General features: G+C 40.6%; 1 protein-coding gene across 9 annotated transcripts in view; it reads left to right on the forward strand.

Annotated features, from left to right (window-relative positions):
* ZNF462 (zinc finger protein 462) overlaps positions 1–15,929 on the forward strand; it is a 150,088-nt gene extending 134,159 nt beyond the window's left edge. For 7 of the 9 annotated variants that reach the window (XM_049897299.1, XM_049897296.1, XM_049897302.1 and 4 more), the window contains exons 11-13: positions 7,332–7,464; positions 12,096–12,219; positions 13,502–15,372. In XM_049897299.1, the coding sequence (XP_049753256.1) occupies positions 7,332–7,464; positions 12,096–12,219; positions 13,502–13,709 (465 nt within the window). In that variant the 3' untranslated portion in view covers positions 13,710–15,372. Of the gene's footprint in view, positions 1–7,331; positions 7,465–12,095; positions 12,220–13,501; positions 15,373–15,567 lie in introns of those variants that run through there. The other 2 variants (XR_007518805.1, XR_007518806.1) reach the window with 2 other exon arrangements.
* Positions 15,930–16,149: the final 220 nt, after the last annotated feature.

Consider the following 16,149-nt stretch of genomic DNA (forward strand, 5'->3'; position numbering starts at 1 on the left):
ACCGTGTGGGCTATTTGAAATTTAATTTTTCACTCTTCAACTCCCTGGCTTTTTTCAATCTCAGTAGGTCTTCTAGAAGCTGAACTATTCTCTCTCACACACACACCCTGAAATCTATCAGTTATCCTGTTTATGAACAATACTAGTCAAAGTTGAAGGCTTTACATTTCTGGAAACCTTGAAGTTGTGGGGGGAAAAAAATAAGCCTTGCATTTTCTTACTTTTTTTTTTAAAGAAAGTTTTTTAAGTATTTGTGTACCTTGTTAGTGTTCTTTATGTTTCTGAAGTCTCTTTGCTAGTTTGAGGAACATAAAAATATATTATCTCTAACTTGGTATGCTTGTAAAATTGTCATGCTCAGTGTAATGAATTGAGAAGATAGTCTATTCAGGCAGTACACATTCGCTAATTGAATTTACTTTGAAATGTTTTTAATTTTTTATACAAACGGAGCCTCAGGCGACTGAACTCTAGGAACCTGGTATCTTAGTTTTTGCCAGTTTGGGGAAAGCAGCAGAAAGTTAGACACAGAAGGAATCACCAACATTTTAGTTAGCACTGATAAAATTGTTCAGCTTTCTGGACTAGTGAAATCCATAATGGCACAAAAGTCATATAGAACATGTGTTTCCAGAAAAGAAAATGAGAAGAAAAAAACAAGAGGAGACTTCCCCCAATCCAAATCATAAAACGCACCTTTGGCCACTTCTTGTTTGTTTGTTTCTTAATTCCACTTAATTTCTGAGATAAGTACCAGCAGTGTTAGTTTCCTCAACCCTTAAGGATTTCTGCACACTGAAGGATTCTCTACAAGATTATGTCGTTTCACCCCTGCCTTCTCTCATGTTAGTTTTGCTTCTTGATTTGTCAACCATAGACCAGTTTCTTGCATGTGTTTTGGAAGATAGAGAAATCAGAAGTAGATGAGCAAAAGCTGTGACCATTTTTCAGCACAATAAGCCTGACAGAACCTTAGACAAGATCCCTCGGTGAACGTTTGAAGATGTTCTTTGTCTGTAACCTCTGAAACTACTCGCTAAACTCCCAAGACAAAAATTAATTACACCTTCGTCCTGTCTCCCATAGCACTTTGCATCTTCCTGTCTGAAGGCACTGATTTCATTCTGCTTTGACTTGTACTTAGCTGTCAACAGGTCTCTCTCTTATCATTGGATGCAACTTTCTTAAAAGTGGAAACCGTCTTAACCCCAACAAAAAACCCAGATCTTATTTCTGTATTATTCTAAAATTTAACATAGTACCCTGTGTACAATCAATGCTCAGAGCTGTTTGTTAAATAAGCCAATGTGTGAAACCACTTTTCAGATGGAAGTTTTAAGCAGGACTTTGAAGGATTCTTTTCTGGTTCGAACCCCTGCTGGGAATTTGCATTTCCATCCCAGATAAACTGAATCAGAAATCTACATCTTAAAAAGAATCTACGTTTTAACAATCTACAATGATTCTTATGTATAATAAATTTTGAGAACCACTGCTCTACTAGTAGTTCTCAGAATTGGTCTCTAACCAGCATCATTAGCATCGCCTGGGAGCTTGTTGGAAACCCTGGTGGTGTAGGGGTTAAGAGCTATGGCTGCTAACCAAAAGGTCAGCAGTTCGAATCCACCAGGCGCTCCTTAGAAACTATGGGGCAGTTCTACTCTGTCCTGTAGGTCGCTGTGAGTCGGAATCTACTCAATGGCAACAAAATGAGCAGGAGCTTGTTAGAAATGTGAATTCTCAGCAGGGGTTCAAACCAGAAGGAACTCGTTTGAAGCCTGGTTTTAAATGACTGGTTTTGTTTTCTCAACTAAGCAGTATAGGGTGGCATCCATCAGCATCCTTGTCCCTGGATTCGGGGTCCTGAAGATTGACAACAGCTCCACTGGCCAAAAACAGAGTTGCACTCCGTTCTTAGTAATACCTTCCACTTGGGTGTCTTGAGTACTTGTGAGTGGAGTTATGCTGAGATTCTCAAAATGAGTTAATTTTGTCTGGGCATTTGCTAAACTAGGTCAGGCAGAAGCATATTTTCTGATTCTGACTCAGTAATTGCAGAAGAAATTAGATCTCTTCCTTGAGCTCTGTGCTCCATACTCTTCTGGGTACGTCAGGCTCCTTTATTCTTAGTGTTCTTGAAGGAGTTTCTATTTTGAAGACAAATTCTCAGAAGACCCTACTGCTGTATTCCCACTACATTTTGCAAAAGAATATTATTGTCATTGTACTTTTTTCTTCCTTCTTTTTGCATTCAACCCATGCACCATGGGTAATCATTACGTATTTTGCAACTAATTTTGCATTTCTACAGATGATTTGCATTATTATAGGAAAAGCTTGAACTATGTAATTTGAAGATATGAGTTCTAATCCTGTTTTTTATCACCCGTTCATTTTGTGTTCTGTTTTCCTCATCTCAGATATGGAGGTTAACATATATTTTGTAAAATGGCTGTAAGGGTTAAATGATACATGTAAAAGGTACTCGATTCGTTTTTAGCACATAACATATCTGGTAAATATTGAAACAAAATCTTTTAGAGAGTGGCCAATTTTATTCTGTCATGAACATGCAAATGTATATCATGGGATGCAAGTCTTTTCGCCATATTACTATGTTATTTGTCCTTTATGATCTCCCATGGGTTTTCATGTTACCTGTGAATTCAAATAACATTTATTGTGCATTGACTAGCTGAGTGAACTTATAATCTGTATTGAGCATATGAAGCTAAGTAAGAGGTGGTCGCTACTTTGAAGAGTTTATAAGCAAGTTGGAGAGACAGGCTGCAAGAAGCCAGGTTCTAGTAAATCCCAAACTCTGAGGCTTACTCTTTCTTCCTTTGTTGTGACTTTTTGGGAAAACAGGGTCATAAATTACTTATTCTTATCTCTGGGGGAAAAAATGAATTTCCCTCAATGTGTCTTCTGTACCACCAAGAAGTTACACAGATACCCACCAACCTCTAGGTAGAGAGAGTGACCTATGTTATGATCATTTCAGCCAAGTTAGAAATATTGGAACTTTAATAAAGCTCATACCCTTTGACTTTAACCCTATAATTTCATTTCTGGAAATTTAGCCTACAAAAGTTAAAACTAAACGTTAAAGAAAGATTTATAAACAAAAAGGTTAATTACTGCATTATTTTTATAGTGAAAAACCAGAAATAGCCTAAAGTAAATCAGTCTTAGAAGAAATTCAAACAGAATGCTCCTTAGAAAATGGGAAGACTTCAGCTCACTCACGTCAGGAAAGAAACATCACTAGAAAAGGACATCATGCTTGGTAAAGTAGAGGGTCAATAAAAACGAGAGAAACCCTCATTGAGATGGACTGACCTAACAGCCACAACGATGGACTGAAACGTACCAATGATCATGAAGATGGTACAACATTTCATTCCGTTATATATAAGGTGACCATGAGTCGGAACCAACTTGATGGCAACAAACAACAATAATGAAGTCATATGGAAATGGTCAAGTAAATGATGGTATATACACTTGGTGAAATATCGGTGATTAAAAGTCATATTTATTCTGAGAATGGTGTTTATACCATGCCAAGTATAAAAAAGCAGGATACAGACTTGTATGTTTTAATATGATTACAGCGTTGTAAGTAATCAGGAATATAGAATAGCAAACAGGAATATAGAAATGTAGTAACTTGTTAATAGTCATTATATATAGGTGACTGGACTTCAAATAATTTTTCTGCTTTCCAAGTTTTTCTGTGAATATTTATATGAAAGAAAAACCGTTATGTTAAAATGAGGAAGTCTCCCATAGCCAAGAGATGAGAACAGTACCCACTCTATAGACATGGTGGGGGTCAGTGGAGATCCAGCTGTAAATTCAAGATACCCAGAGTTTGCAGTTAAGTAGGGGAGAGGCAAACCGTAAACAATTAATTACCAAGTGGGATGAATTACAAAAGGGGGGGTCTAGGGTGCTGTGGACACATACAGCAGGGATATTTAACCTAGAAGGGGTCTGGGAAAGGCCTCCCAGATGAAGGGACATTGAAGCCAGGGCTGGAAGATTTCACAGGAGCCCCCACGTGAAGGGGGTGGGCTTGAGAGAGGTCCGAGCAGAGGGAACGCCACATGCAGAGACACAAAGTCAAGAGCATGAGAGCATGACACAGTCCAGGAGCCTCAGTAAGTTCAGTGTGAAGGGGTATGGTGGAGTCTGGAGAGAGTGGGCTGAGGTGACAGTGGGCCGTGTCAATCACAATGAGGAATTTGGATTATACCCTCAAGTTAATCAGAGACTGACGTGAACAGGTGTAAGTTTAAAAATCGCTCTGCCAAAAACTGCTCCAAAAAATAGTCTTAATTAAAAAAAAAAAAACCCTGGCCATGCTGGAAAATAGATATAAGAAGGGACCAGAGTAGATGCTGGGAGACCAGCAGGGGAGGGGGGTATTATAATAATCCAGGCAAGAGATGATGATGACTCAGAAATACAGAGGGAGCCTTCCTTTTGTGTTAGGATTACCACTGGATTGCTGGTTCGGGGATTTCAAATATAGTAATAATCCAGCACCATAAGGAGTTTTTAGTTTAGAATCTAATTGCGTAGTAAAGATTTTAGAAATCTTCAGGATTAGTCGGTCCTGGGTTAGCCTTGCATGAACATCATATCATGAAAATATCTTCCATTATTCTAAAGATGTGCAGATGCCAAAATGTTAACAGTTTTCCAGTGAAAGGGTGATAGTGATGGGAAAATGGACAAATCCTACCAGAAAAAGTCAAGAGGAAAAAAAATAACATTTGGTTTGGTGACAGGTCTCCTTCTGTCACTGTGAGCTCCTTGAGGGGCTAAGGCTTCAGTATGTAACATGGGGCCTGGCACACAGCAGGCCCTCAGGCAGGCCTTGTTTGAATGAATGAAAACCATTGGATTAAAGCAGATGTTTAAGGATTCTTTTTTGGCTTCCATGGTTTTATAATTTTGTTTCCTGGCGACCGCCCATCCCTCATTCCCCTTTCACACACCTACAGCTGCCCTGGTTACTAAAGGTGGTCAGATTTTTCTTTGTATGTATTTCAAAATTTGGCAAATTGGAATTTTGTACTCCTGTCCTGGCAAACTAGTAACCCAGAAAACTTTTATTTAAATGTTTGTCATAAATGCTGTTTGGTTAAAATATGGACTTGTGACTAAACCTTACTTCTTAAATATGTATTTACATTGCTTGTTATAAGCGTTTCCAAAATCAAAATTGGAAAAGGTCACATTCTCCGAAAAGGGAAGGAAACTACATTTTTGGAGTACTATTGTGTTTCAGGTACTATGCTGACCCCTTTTACAAATGAGAACATTGCAGACCTCTGTGTTTAGTAACCTGGCCCAAGAGTCTAGTGGTTAATGTCAGACTCTGAACTTGAACTCAGATCTGTCTGACTTCAGAGCCCATGCTTTGATATAGGCCTGTATGAGTGAACCGTGGTAAATAAATCCCTAGTTGGGAGATGCTACAGCAAAAGTCCTTCGGAGATCATTACTGTGAACCCTTAGAGGGAAGGAAAGAAAAATAAAGATTCTAAAATTGACCTGTTCCTCCTCCTCCTTATCTTAGTCTGCTAATTTTAGAACTTTTTTTTAATGGGCAAGAAAAGTTGATGTCCCTGAATGTTTAGCACTGAGATTGACAAAAACATCTTTTCCACCCTCATGTTGAGTTGTTTTCAATGCCAACTGACTTCATGGATTTCAGTGTCACAGAAAGATCAAAGTACTGTTCCTCCCCTTTTGAAAGAGTTTTTCCCCTGAGTTTTACTCCTTTTTGTAGATGCTGCCCATCTCCTACATGATGTTGTTGGGACAGTACTTAGCCTGTTGGCCCTGGTACTCTGAGTCTCTTTCTCTCACATTTGTCACAGTCAGTGATGACGTTCCCATCTGCCAGGCATATGGAATCGGTGGTACTCAGCAAATCTTTGTTCCACTCTGGGCCCAGAGAAGATTTTGGAATTGTCTTGTAAATTCTCTTTTCCTCTCTTGTGTCCTCATTACACTCTGTACCGCTGCTGTAGCAGCTATGGAAATCTGCCTGGGATTCTAATTAATGATGTCTCTCTTCCTTCCTCACTAAACTGTGAGCCTCTGGGGGCCAGAACCAGGTGTCATTCATCTTTGTGTACCCCCTCCCCGAACCCCCAAGGCCTTACACAGAGGAGTTGCCAATCACTGTATTGACTTGAGTCATTTCGTTGACTTCAGTCCTGTGCTAACTTGTTATTCCTGAAAATTCGTGAGGTTCTGAAAACAGATTAATGAAGAAGGTAAATTTTGTGCTACATTGATGTGAGAACCTGAAACAGATAATTGTTTATAACTTTCCTTAATGTAGACTTTTATTCCCTTTGAATGGTATTTTGAAGAAAGTTTGGATCCCCCATTAGTCTAACCACATCTTACATAAATCAGCCATAGTCGCCGCTTTTCAAAGGTTTTAGGGGATTAGTCATCTAGATTTTTCTCAAATAATCTAATCCCAGCCTGGATAAATAGTCCATTGTCAGCTTCAAAAGCAGTAGTCATACTCACAGTAACAATGTTGCCTTCCATTTGAAACTGGAGTTAGGAATCAAATAGTTGTCATCTGACTTACACTGAGGCAGCCCACCACCCTCCAGGCTGATAGGAACATGACGAAGAAGGTTGTCATCTCTGCTGCTCGTGGCCAGGATGCTCACAGAGCCCCTTCACCTCCAGAAGTATTTGAAGCTTGAGTACTTTATGAAAGTTATACCTTTGAATTAACTAAAAAAAATGTATCAGACCCCTACTGTATACCCCAGACTTGATGATACTTTTTACCTCCTGCTGATTGTAAAACCAGTTAGTGTTGAGTCAGTTCCAACTCATGACGACTTCATGTGTGTCAGGGTAGAACTATGCCCCATAAGGTTTTCAATGGCTGATTTTTCAGAAGTAGACTGCCAGGACTTTATTCCAAGGCACCTCTAGGTGAGTTCAAACCATCAACCTTTCGGATAGTAGCCGAGTGCTTAACCGTTTTCTCCCAGGGACTCCTGCCGATTGTATCGTGTTTTTTAACAAGTTTGGTAAAGAAGGTCCAGTGTTGACTATCCCAGTGAAAATGGTGGAATGTGGGAGCAAAAATGCAGAGCCACCTCAGAAAGAGTCAGCAATGAAGAAACAGACCTCTTAAGCACCATTGTTTTGATCCTGATTCAGAAAACACAGTCATAGGAAAATGATTTTGGAAAGGTGTCTCCACCAGGGGGTACCCCGTTGAATCTGGTTCATCGCTCATTTCATCATTCCATGATTGTGTGGGCCTTTTTCAGGTCAGCCGGAACTTTGAGCTGGTTGGACGGGTTAACTTGGATCAGCTGGAACAGATGAAGGAAAAAATGGAGAGCTCCAGCAGTGAGGATGAAGACAAGGAAGAAGAAATGAACGGCAAGGCTGAAGACAGAGGTTAGTCTCCTCCCTGCCCTCTTAGTCCCAGATGGCAGCCAGCACGTCCACGGTGAGACAGAAGGGAAACAGGCGGTAGTTGTAGGAGTAACAGAAGGAATGATCCCTCTTAGTTAAGGAGCAGAACAGACTGACTTAAGAAACACTTCAGGGGCAATGTCATAGGAAACTATTACCAGCTACAGAAACGCCAAGGAAAACAGACATCTTCTCTCTAACTACAGATACATGTTTGTTGAAAATATATATATATATATATATATGGCATTTAATTTTTTTTTTTTCAATAAGGAAAACTGGTGTCTAGGGGATCTTCAGAATAAGGACAGGCAGATAGCAAGACTGATGAGAATGTAAAGCTATCGAGGAATGACAATGAACTTCCAGTTGAAAGCTTGTTTAAAATCTGTACTGCTGGGGTTAGAGCCTGCAGACAACCTGAACCCTCTCCATATGTCTCTCTGCTTGGTCCTCTTCTCAATTCCCTTGCTGCCCTGTTTCCGGTTTGTGAAGAGGGAGCAAGAGGCTACAGCTTTTATTTAACTGTGTATTTACAGGGGACACTGGGGAGGTTTTCTTGGAACTCTTGTACTATTTTTGCAACTTCCTGTGAGTCTCTGATTATTTCAAAATTAAAAAAAAAAAAAATTTAAGTGTATTTGGTTGTAGATAGTTGGTTTTCTATATTGTCCAACATGGAATATTGTGGAAATCCCCAAACTGCACATACAAGATTATAGGTTGAGATCTGTTACCTTAGTTATTACAAGTTTATCAAAGCCATGTGGGTACTGTAAACCCGATAAGTAAACATTGTAGCTGTCACCTCAGTGATGAGAAGAATGGTATCAGTTGCCATTATTGTGCATCATTATGTGCCAGGCTCTGTGTTGGTGGCTTTTATACGACCTTATTTATTTAATCTTGTATATTGTAGAGGGCGCTGCAGTCGGTTTGCCTGGGTTTGGCTCCCAGTTCTACTGCTTACTAGCTGTATGACTTCGGGTAAATTATTTTGTCTCCTTGTGCCTTCATCATCCATAAAATAATTATGGGTTATTATAAAGATTTGTAAATGATTAAACGTTATAAAGATTAAATGAGATAATGCATAAGATGACCTTAGCCCAGGCCCTAGAACATATAATCACTACTAACTGATAACCCTGCAGTGCAAGTGGGATTATTGTCATGTAAGAGCTTGTCCAAAGTAAAAAAAAAACACCAGAGGTTGGATTTAGGTCTTCTGGCTCCAAAGCCAAGACCTCTCTTATTCTGCATGCCAGCCTCCCAACCCCTTAGACAATGGAATGTCCTTCACTAAAGGTAATATGTAGATTTGGAGGCCTTTGGGGCCTAGCTCTTCAGTAAAAATGTCTTTGTTTTCCCTGCTCTGTTAGTCCACAAGCCTAAAGAAACCTATTTGGTGGATCATTTCCCTCCAAGGCTCTCCCTGTTCTTCCTCTGTTCTCTTTGTCTGCACTCCCCTAGCCCCCAGCCAAGGCAGGAGACCATGGGTTTGCCAAATAGGGGTCTAGTTTGGCACTTGGACCCCCGACCTAGACAGACAGCTAGAACTGCCAGGCAAGGTGTGCTGGCTCTTCAAAACTCCCATGCCCACTGGTCAACCTGAAATATAAACAAATAAAATATCCTATTTTTTTTTATTCCTGAAGGTTGATAGCACTATTCAAGAATTGTAAAGTTACAGGTTTTATTAATCGAGGCCATGTTCATTCATTTATCTCTCATAAGGAAGATGGCTATGATCTGAGAAGTGTAGCTTTTTCTTTTCTTCGGTTTAACCATTTCACAAATATTTTCTTAGTGATGAATATTTAACATCCACGTGCTGTTACCAGAGTTCTCTGGGAGAGGATGCTTTTGGCAGTGGGTACAAAGCCTCCTTTCTCTTCCTGGTGCTCTGCGCTCTGCCATTCCTCTTCAGGAAATAAATTACTCCTCATCGAATATTAAGACTTTTTAATCTCTAAAGCTGAATACACATGATCGTAGAGGTTATAAGTATGACAGAGTCAAGAACTCCTTCTCATCCTCTACTCCCCTGTGACTCCGCCAGAAAATCCGAAGAAAAAAGATGGCAGTTGAGACGCATAAAGCACCAGGCAAATTTCCCTTCTCCCATGGGTTGGCCTCCCTTTCTCATCGGCGCTGTGGCATCAGACCAGGTCGGTTTGACTGGAAAGAACTTCCTGGTCTCCGATTGCTTCTCACTGGAAAGTGTGGCATCCACATTCATGAGCCTTAACCACAAGGGGGGAAAAAAATAGTCCTCAGGGTGGAGAAGGCATGTATTCCTCTCGGAGGGTGGGGATTTACGAGTAACCTCCAGTAATGTTAATGGGAATTACAAGCCTAAACCTTCCCTTCTCCTTCAGGAATCGTTGAAAGCACAGCCTCCTTTGTCCCATCGCCTTTGAACAGACCTAGAATCAATTTTCCACTATCTAGGTATTTTCTTGCCAAGAAGAAGGAATGGCACACAATAGCCTGGGGGTGTTTTTTGCCAGACGTTATGTCTTCTAGGAGCAGAGAGTGGGCGGTGCTTTGGCTTAGTTCTCAGGGCTGATGGAGAGCAATTTGATGTGCCACAGGTAATGAGTGGCCTCCTCCTCTGAAGATGAAACTTAGCTTGAGCCACTGGAAAGACAAGATGATTGGTTTCCGGTCTCCTAAGGGCAAAGGAGCAAGTGTACCAGCAGCCCTCTCCTCTTTGGCAATGTAGATTCTCATCAGGCTGCCCAATTGGAGATACCTGATTCCCAATATCCTTTCTAAACAAGGGAGCTGGAAAGAGGGCTGACTTGGGGACAAACTGCAGGTCCTGCCTAGGAAGCTGGCGGGGGAAGGGGGGGTGGATTTTAAAGAGAAGAAACCAGGCATGAAGAAATCAAACTGAAGCCAAGCCCAGTCCTCCCCACCCCCTCCTCATTATGCAGTTGGGGAGGAGTCAGGAAGGCATTCTGTTGATTTCTTGCCCAAGATAATCCCTGCTAAGGAATTAATGCGAAGAGCAGATGGTGCTGTCTCATTTCCAATGAAAAGAATCAAGGAAGATAGTCTGTGCAAATTATTTTTAATGGCTTGTGGGGTGATCTTCTTAATTTGTGAGAAAATGTTTCATCTTTTGTTAGAACCAGCCCCATTCACAGAGCTTTTTGTGTTGAAGATTAAGGCAGCACAGAAACACCTATCCTGTTAGGAGAATTTTATTAGATGGGGGTTTGAGGCAGGAGACATCCTTCTCTGACATCTTGTGTGCACAGGCACAGAGTGATCAGATCTGTAGAGACGATCAGCGTTTCACTGCTCGCTGCCCGCACTTTGGACGTGGCTATAGAACCGTCTAGGTCTTGCTGTTTATTACCCACATAAAGATCTGGCCTCTGTGGTATAATGAAAGGCATATGGGCTGGGGACTCAGGACAACACAAAGGCCGTATAAGCTCTAGTCTTTGAGTCTGCCAGGAGGAGTAGCCTCTTAACAATTAGCCAGCCAGTTCACATTTAACAAACCCCTAAAATGTGCCCAGCACCATGGAGGAAACAAAACAACTACAGTCAGTATTTGATGTTTACAACGAGACCTATCCAGAAATGTCTGTCTGTCCCACGTTCATGAATATCACCAGTTGAGAAGTAGATGTTGGCTAGCTAGCCAGGATCCATCACTAGCTGGGGACATGTTTTCACATTGTTGTTATTTACTGTTATCAGGTCAGCCCCCGACTTATGGCTTCCTCATGCAGAATAGAATGAAATGTTGCTGGGTCCTACGCCAGCCATCCCCATGATCAGTTGTAGATCAGACAGTTGTAACCCATAGGGTTTTCATTGGCTGGTTTTTGGGAGTAGATCGATAGGCCTTTCTTCCTAGTTCTTCTTGGTCTGGAAGTTCTGCTGAAGCCTGTTTAGCATCATAGCAACATGAAAGCTTCCACTGACAGATGGGTGGTGGCTGCGCTTGAGGTGCATTGGCTGGGAATCAAACCCAGATCTCCTGCATGGAAGGCGAGAATTCCACCAGGCTCCAGGTGCCCAGGATTCACATTCATGTTAGATTCTTTGCTTGAAGATCTCATTCAATACTCATAACAACCCTGTAAGGTGTTGATTGTGATATCCATGACATATGACCATAAGTCTGGACCTTCGGCCTTACTTGGCAGGCATCGTAACCCTGAGGTCGTCTGTGTATAATGTGGTCTGCTCCTTTCAGCAGGCTATATTCTTTTCAGTGAATAAGATCAAACCTGTGTCAAGTAGAAAACTAGTAAGTGCTAAACAATGAGGCACAGAAGGGAGAGATACGATAGAAAAAAATGCCCAGATACCACACCTTTAGAATGGGAAGAAGGGCTTTTTGGGCAATACAGATGCAGATTATTTGTAACGGAAGTAGTTACAGAAGTGAGGAGAAAGGGGAGAACTATTCAAGAAATGTCCTTAGGGGACATATTGGGTAGGAAAAGGAGTAAGGAATGTGGAAATTGCTTTTCACCACCTGGCTTTACAAGTGAAGGCGGGAAAGGAGTTTCCTGAGGAATGCTGACTCATCTATTCTGCCTGTTCCCACAGCACACAGGTAACACGTCTGCTTCTTTTCACAGATCTTATGAGATTTTCTGATCATGGGGCTGCTGTTAACACTGAGAAGCGTTTTCCATGTGAATTCTGTGGACGGGCGTTTTCACAGGGCTCCGAGTGGGAAAGGCACGTGCTAAGGCACGGCATGTAAGTGGGGCCACCCCAAAAATGCCTTGGCCCAGAGTGGGAGCTGGGAGGGAGATGGGGTTCTTTTCTTTGTTCGCCTGACAGTATGTAGTCCCCTCTGTGCCACATTTCCGGGCTGTGGGAGGAAAGGCAGTTGTGAGGAACCAGGTTTCTCCTTTTCTGGTGGTTTTTAACATTGTCACCAGCCAGAAGTCAAAAATCATCTTTATGAATGACACATCCCCCTCGAGCCCATGTGCAGAAGTAGAGTGGAATCTCCAGCCAGTGTCCCTTCAGCTTTCATTAGCACGACACTCTCTGATAGAGCGCTGGACCGGGGGTCAGAAGACCTGGTTTCTGTTCCTGCCTCTGACATGTTCCCTAGGGGACCTCGAACAATGCCAGGTGCCTCTTGGTGCCTTTAATGCCTTGCCTCGGGGACAGAGCCAGCTTCTGCCTGCCTTCCAGGTAGGTGGGAGCACACCTGTAAAATACTTACAAGATCCTTGAACATAGCAGCATCTTCTATACCAGAGAGAACCTAGGATTTGGTCCTTTTATGAGAGAATGCTTCTGGAACCTCAAGCATCTAGACCCCAGAGAATATAACTAAGCATCCCAAGAGTTGGGTACCATCTTAAGAGTTTTGTTGTTTGTTTGTTTCTGGGCTTGTCCATTAAATCTTTCATACCTGAGTCGCTCTTTTAGTTGTAATTAATATTGTTAAATCTCCAAGCTCCTGGGTTCAGCTGCTGAGTTTGAGCATAAGACAACTCTTGCTATTACCACTTATGCCCCAGGAGAGAAGTTGGTATAAAAATACTGTGTAAATCTGGAAATAAATCATGGCATAATCAAAACATATTAAGGTAGTTATTTTTGTAGGTTCAATTCTTTACAAAGATACCAAAAATGCATGACCTAAGCCTAACATACAGCAAGGATAACCAGTGCCCGTGGAGTCAACCCTAACACAGGAGACCCCATGAGTGCCAGAGTAGAACTGTGCCCCATAGGGTTTTTAGGCTGATTTTTTGGAAGTACATCGCCAGGCTTTTTTTCCACAGCACCTCTGGGTGGACTTGAGTTGCCAACCTTTGGCTAGCAGATGAGCAAGTTAACTATTTACATCACCCAGGGACTTCATAGTAAAAATAAACTGCTCACAATTTAGTTGTATGCCCATGACATTTGCTCAAAAGAAAACCTATGGATCAAGGAAATAAGGACACTTGAGTCTTTTTTGTTTAGCTAGAAAAAAATACACACTCATCTTGTCTCTTCTATAAATGTTCTTTTCCAGGGCTTTGAATGACACCAAGCAGGTGAGCAGAGAAGAAATCCATGCAAAAGAGAGCTTGGAGGACGGTATCAAAATGCCCTCCATAGAAGAAAAGGAAGGTGACGAGGCAATCGGGATAGACTTTTCCCTAAAGAATGAAACGGTAGCCATCTGTGTGGTAACTGCCAACAAATCTCTCCTGGAGAATGCAGAGGCCAAAAAAGAATAAGCGTTTGGTGAAATTCTTAATCAAACCTTACTTGAACAGTGATGAAAAGGTGGGTGGGCCGGCTTGGGCTGAGAAGGGAGGGACAGAAAAGAGAAGACAGAAACAAAGCTGCTTTTTAGGACTGAACAATCTATTTTCAAAGCACTGGTACCTTTGTGAATGAGTATGTAAATTAAAGTTATTTAAATGGTTGGAATATGTGGCTCCTTTTCCATCACTGCATCTTTTCTTCCGGATCTTCACGGAAGTTCCATTCGTTGCGGAATATGGAAGCACCTCGCGTGTACGTGGTGTACTCTGTGGCGGTCTTGGACAGAACGTGGAGGCCAGATGTTCCGTGACCGTAGAAGACTTCTCAGAGGGGAACAACTTCTTGACGCACAACTTTTGGTGCGTTTTTCTAGTTTTAATACCTTAAGCTTTTTCAAGACCTAACTGCAGCCGCTTTGGGGAAAAAAAAAAAAAAAAAAAACTGCTTTGCATAAAACAGTCACCTGTTTCCTAGTACCTCAAAATTAACCAAGGGAATTCTCTGCATTTGTCAGTACTACCTGTCGTCGTCGTGGTTAAATGTAGAGAGAACTGCTGGGCAAGATGGTGAATGGAGGAAAAAAAAAAGAGTTTTAAAGAAAGGAACACAAATTGTGCTTAAAATCCCCATGTGGGTTTTATTTCTTAAAATACTGTGATTTTTTTAATTATTTTAGTAAAAAACAAAACAAAAAAAGAAACAGACATTAATTATTAGATAACTGTTTGTGAATTGTCATCCTTTATTCCAGGTAAGCTGTTTATTAGTGTTCAACTATAATTTAGAATTTGGTAGGTTCATGTGAGCTAATTTTAAGGTGATGTGCAGTTTTGTTTGCCACATGTTTATTTTCTATCAATTTGAGTGTTACAAACACAGCACAATTCAGTTTTTCATATAAATTGTTTTTGTGTGTGTGTGTGTGTGCGTGTTATTGTTGTTTCGATTTGGGGGCAAGGGAGATTTAGTTTTTTGTGAATAGGAATGTTTTTATTTTAAAACATGAAAATAACAAAGATGTTAACTTTTTTTTTTTTTTTTTTAATTTAACTAAAGAACCAAACTTTCGGCACAGCTATGCAGCTTGTGGGCCAGACGAGAGGTCCTCTTCACCCTTTTGTTGCTTGTCCAATTAACACAGTATCTGTCTCACACAAATAATTTCTGTTAGGTGAGCTGGCTTTTATGTGTGAATTTAAAATATGTTCTGTTTTTGTTTGTGTTGTGCTTTAGACGTTTTCTCATTTATTAGGGGAGAAGAAGGATGGTTAGAATCCCATTCCTTTGGTGAGAATGGACAAGAAATACTTAAATCCTACAAGGAGCCTGGAGAACTACTTTTTTTTTTTTTAATCTAGCTGCCAGCTGCTCTGTTTCCCCTATATTAGCTTCTTCAGGAGGGGAGCAGCTTAGACTAAATCTAAGTCTATATAATATGTTCTGATTGTGAACAAAGGGTTTCGTTCCACAAAGTAGAAAAGAACTTTCCTTGAAGCTTAGGTTTTAGAAGTATGTGTGTGTGTGCGCGCACGTGCGCGTGCATGCACGCGCTCGCACTTGTATGTGTGTGTACGTGGGTGTGAGTCCTTTGGTTTTCATGTTTTTGTTTTTGTTTTTTTTTAACTTGGAAGGGTTGGGGGGGAGGGAGGGCAGAAAGGGAAGGGGAATTGCTGAGATGACAGTGTCCCACACAGCTTCAAATAAAATCCATGGAAAGATGTTGCATTTGTGGAATAAGTGCTTACTTGAAAAGCATGTTTTTCTTTTATTTTCTTGCTGTTAAAATTTTTTATTTGTCGGGTGTTTAATTTAATTTTTTTTTTTTAGGGATGGGGCCATCATGTGGAAACCAGAAAATGGGGAAGGTGTGAACTATCTAGACAGAGATTCATTTTGTGTCCTTAATTGTTTTTAATTGGCCTCATTTCAAATGTATTAAACAGTTCCATACCTGGATTGGGTGTTTGTAATGGTTACCAAAAAAAAAAAAACAAAGAAAAATAAAAAAGGAAAAAGAAAATAATTGTGACATGCTTTTATCACTACTTTATTTTTCAAATAACATGTAAATATTGTAATCCATTGGATTTTGTTTTGCTAACCTGTTAATAAAAATATGGGACCATTATCCTTTTAACAAGGCTAGAATGTCATTTTTTTTTTTTTTTTCTTTTTCAAAACATATACCTGATATTTTGTGGCCGCACATTTTGGATGCATTATTATAATTCTGTTGACTGTAATGACATAGAATTTTCAACTTTTTTTTGTTTAATTTATACAGAGGACATTTTTTTTCAAAGCTTGAGAGAAGAAAATAAATAGCAAAATGATAACCTATTGACTCCAATTATCAGTGTTTCCCGATACTTGAGAAAAGATAGGGAGACTCTGAGTCCTTGAAGCCAA

The sequence above is a fragment of the Elephas maximus genome, chromosome 9, assembly GCF_024166365.1.
Source record: "Elephas maximus indicus isolate mEleMax1 chromosome 9, mEleMax1 primary haplotype, whole genome shotgun sequence".
Lineage (NCBI taxonomy): Eukaryota > Metazoa > Chordata > Mammalia > Proboscidea > Elephantidae > Elephas > Elephas maximus.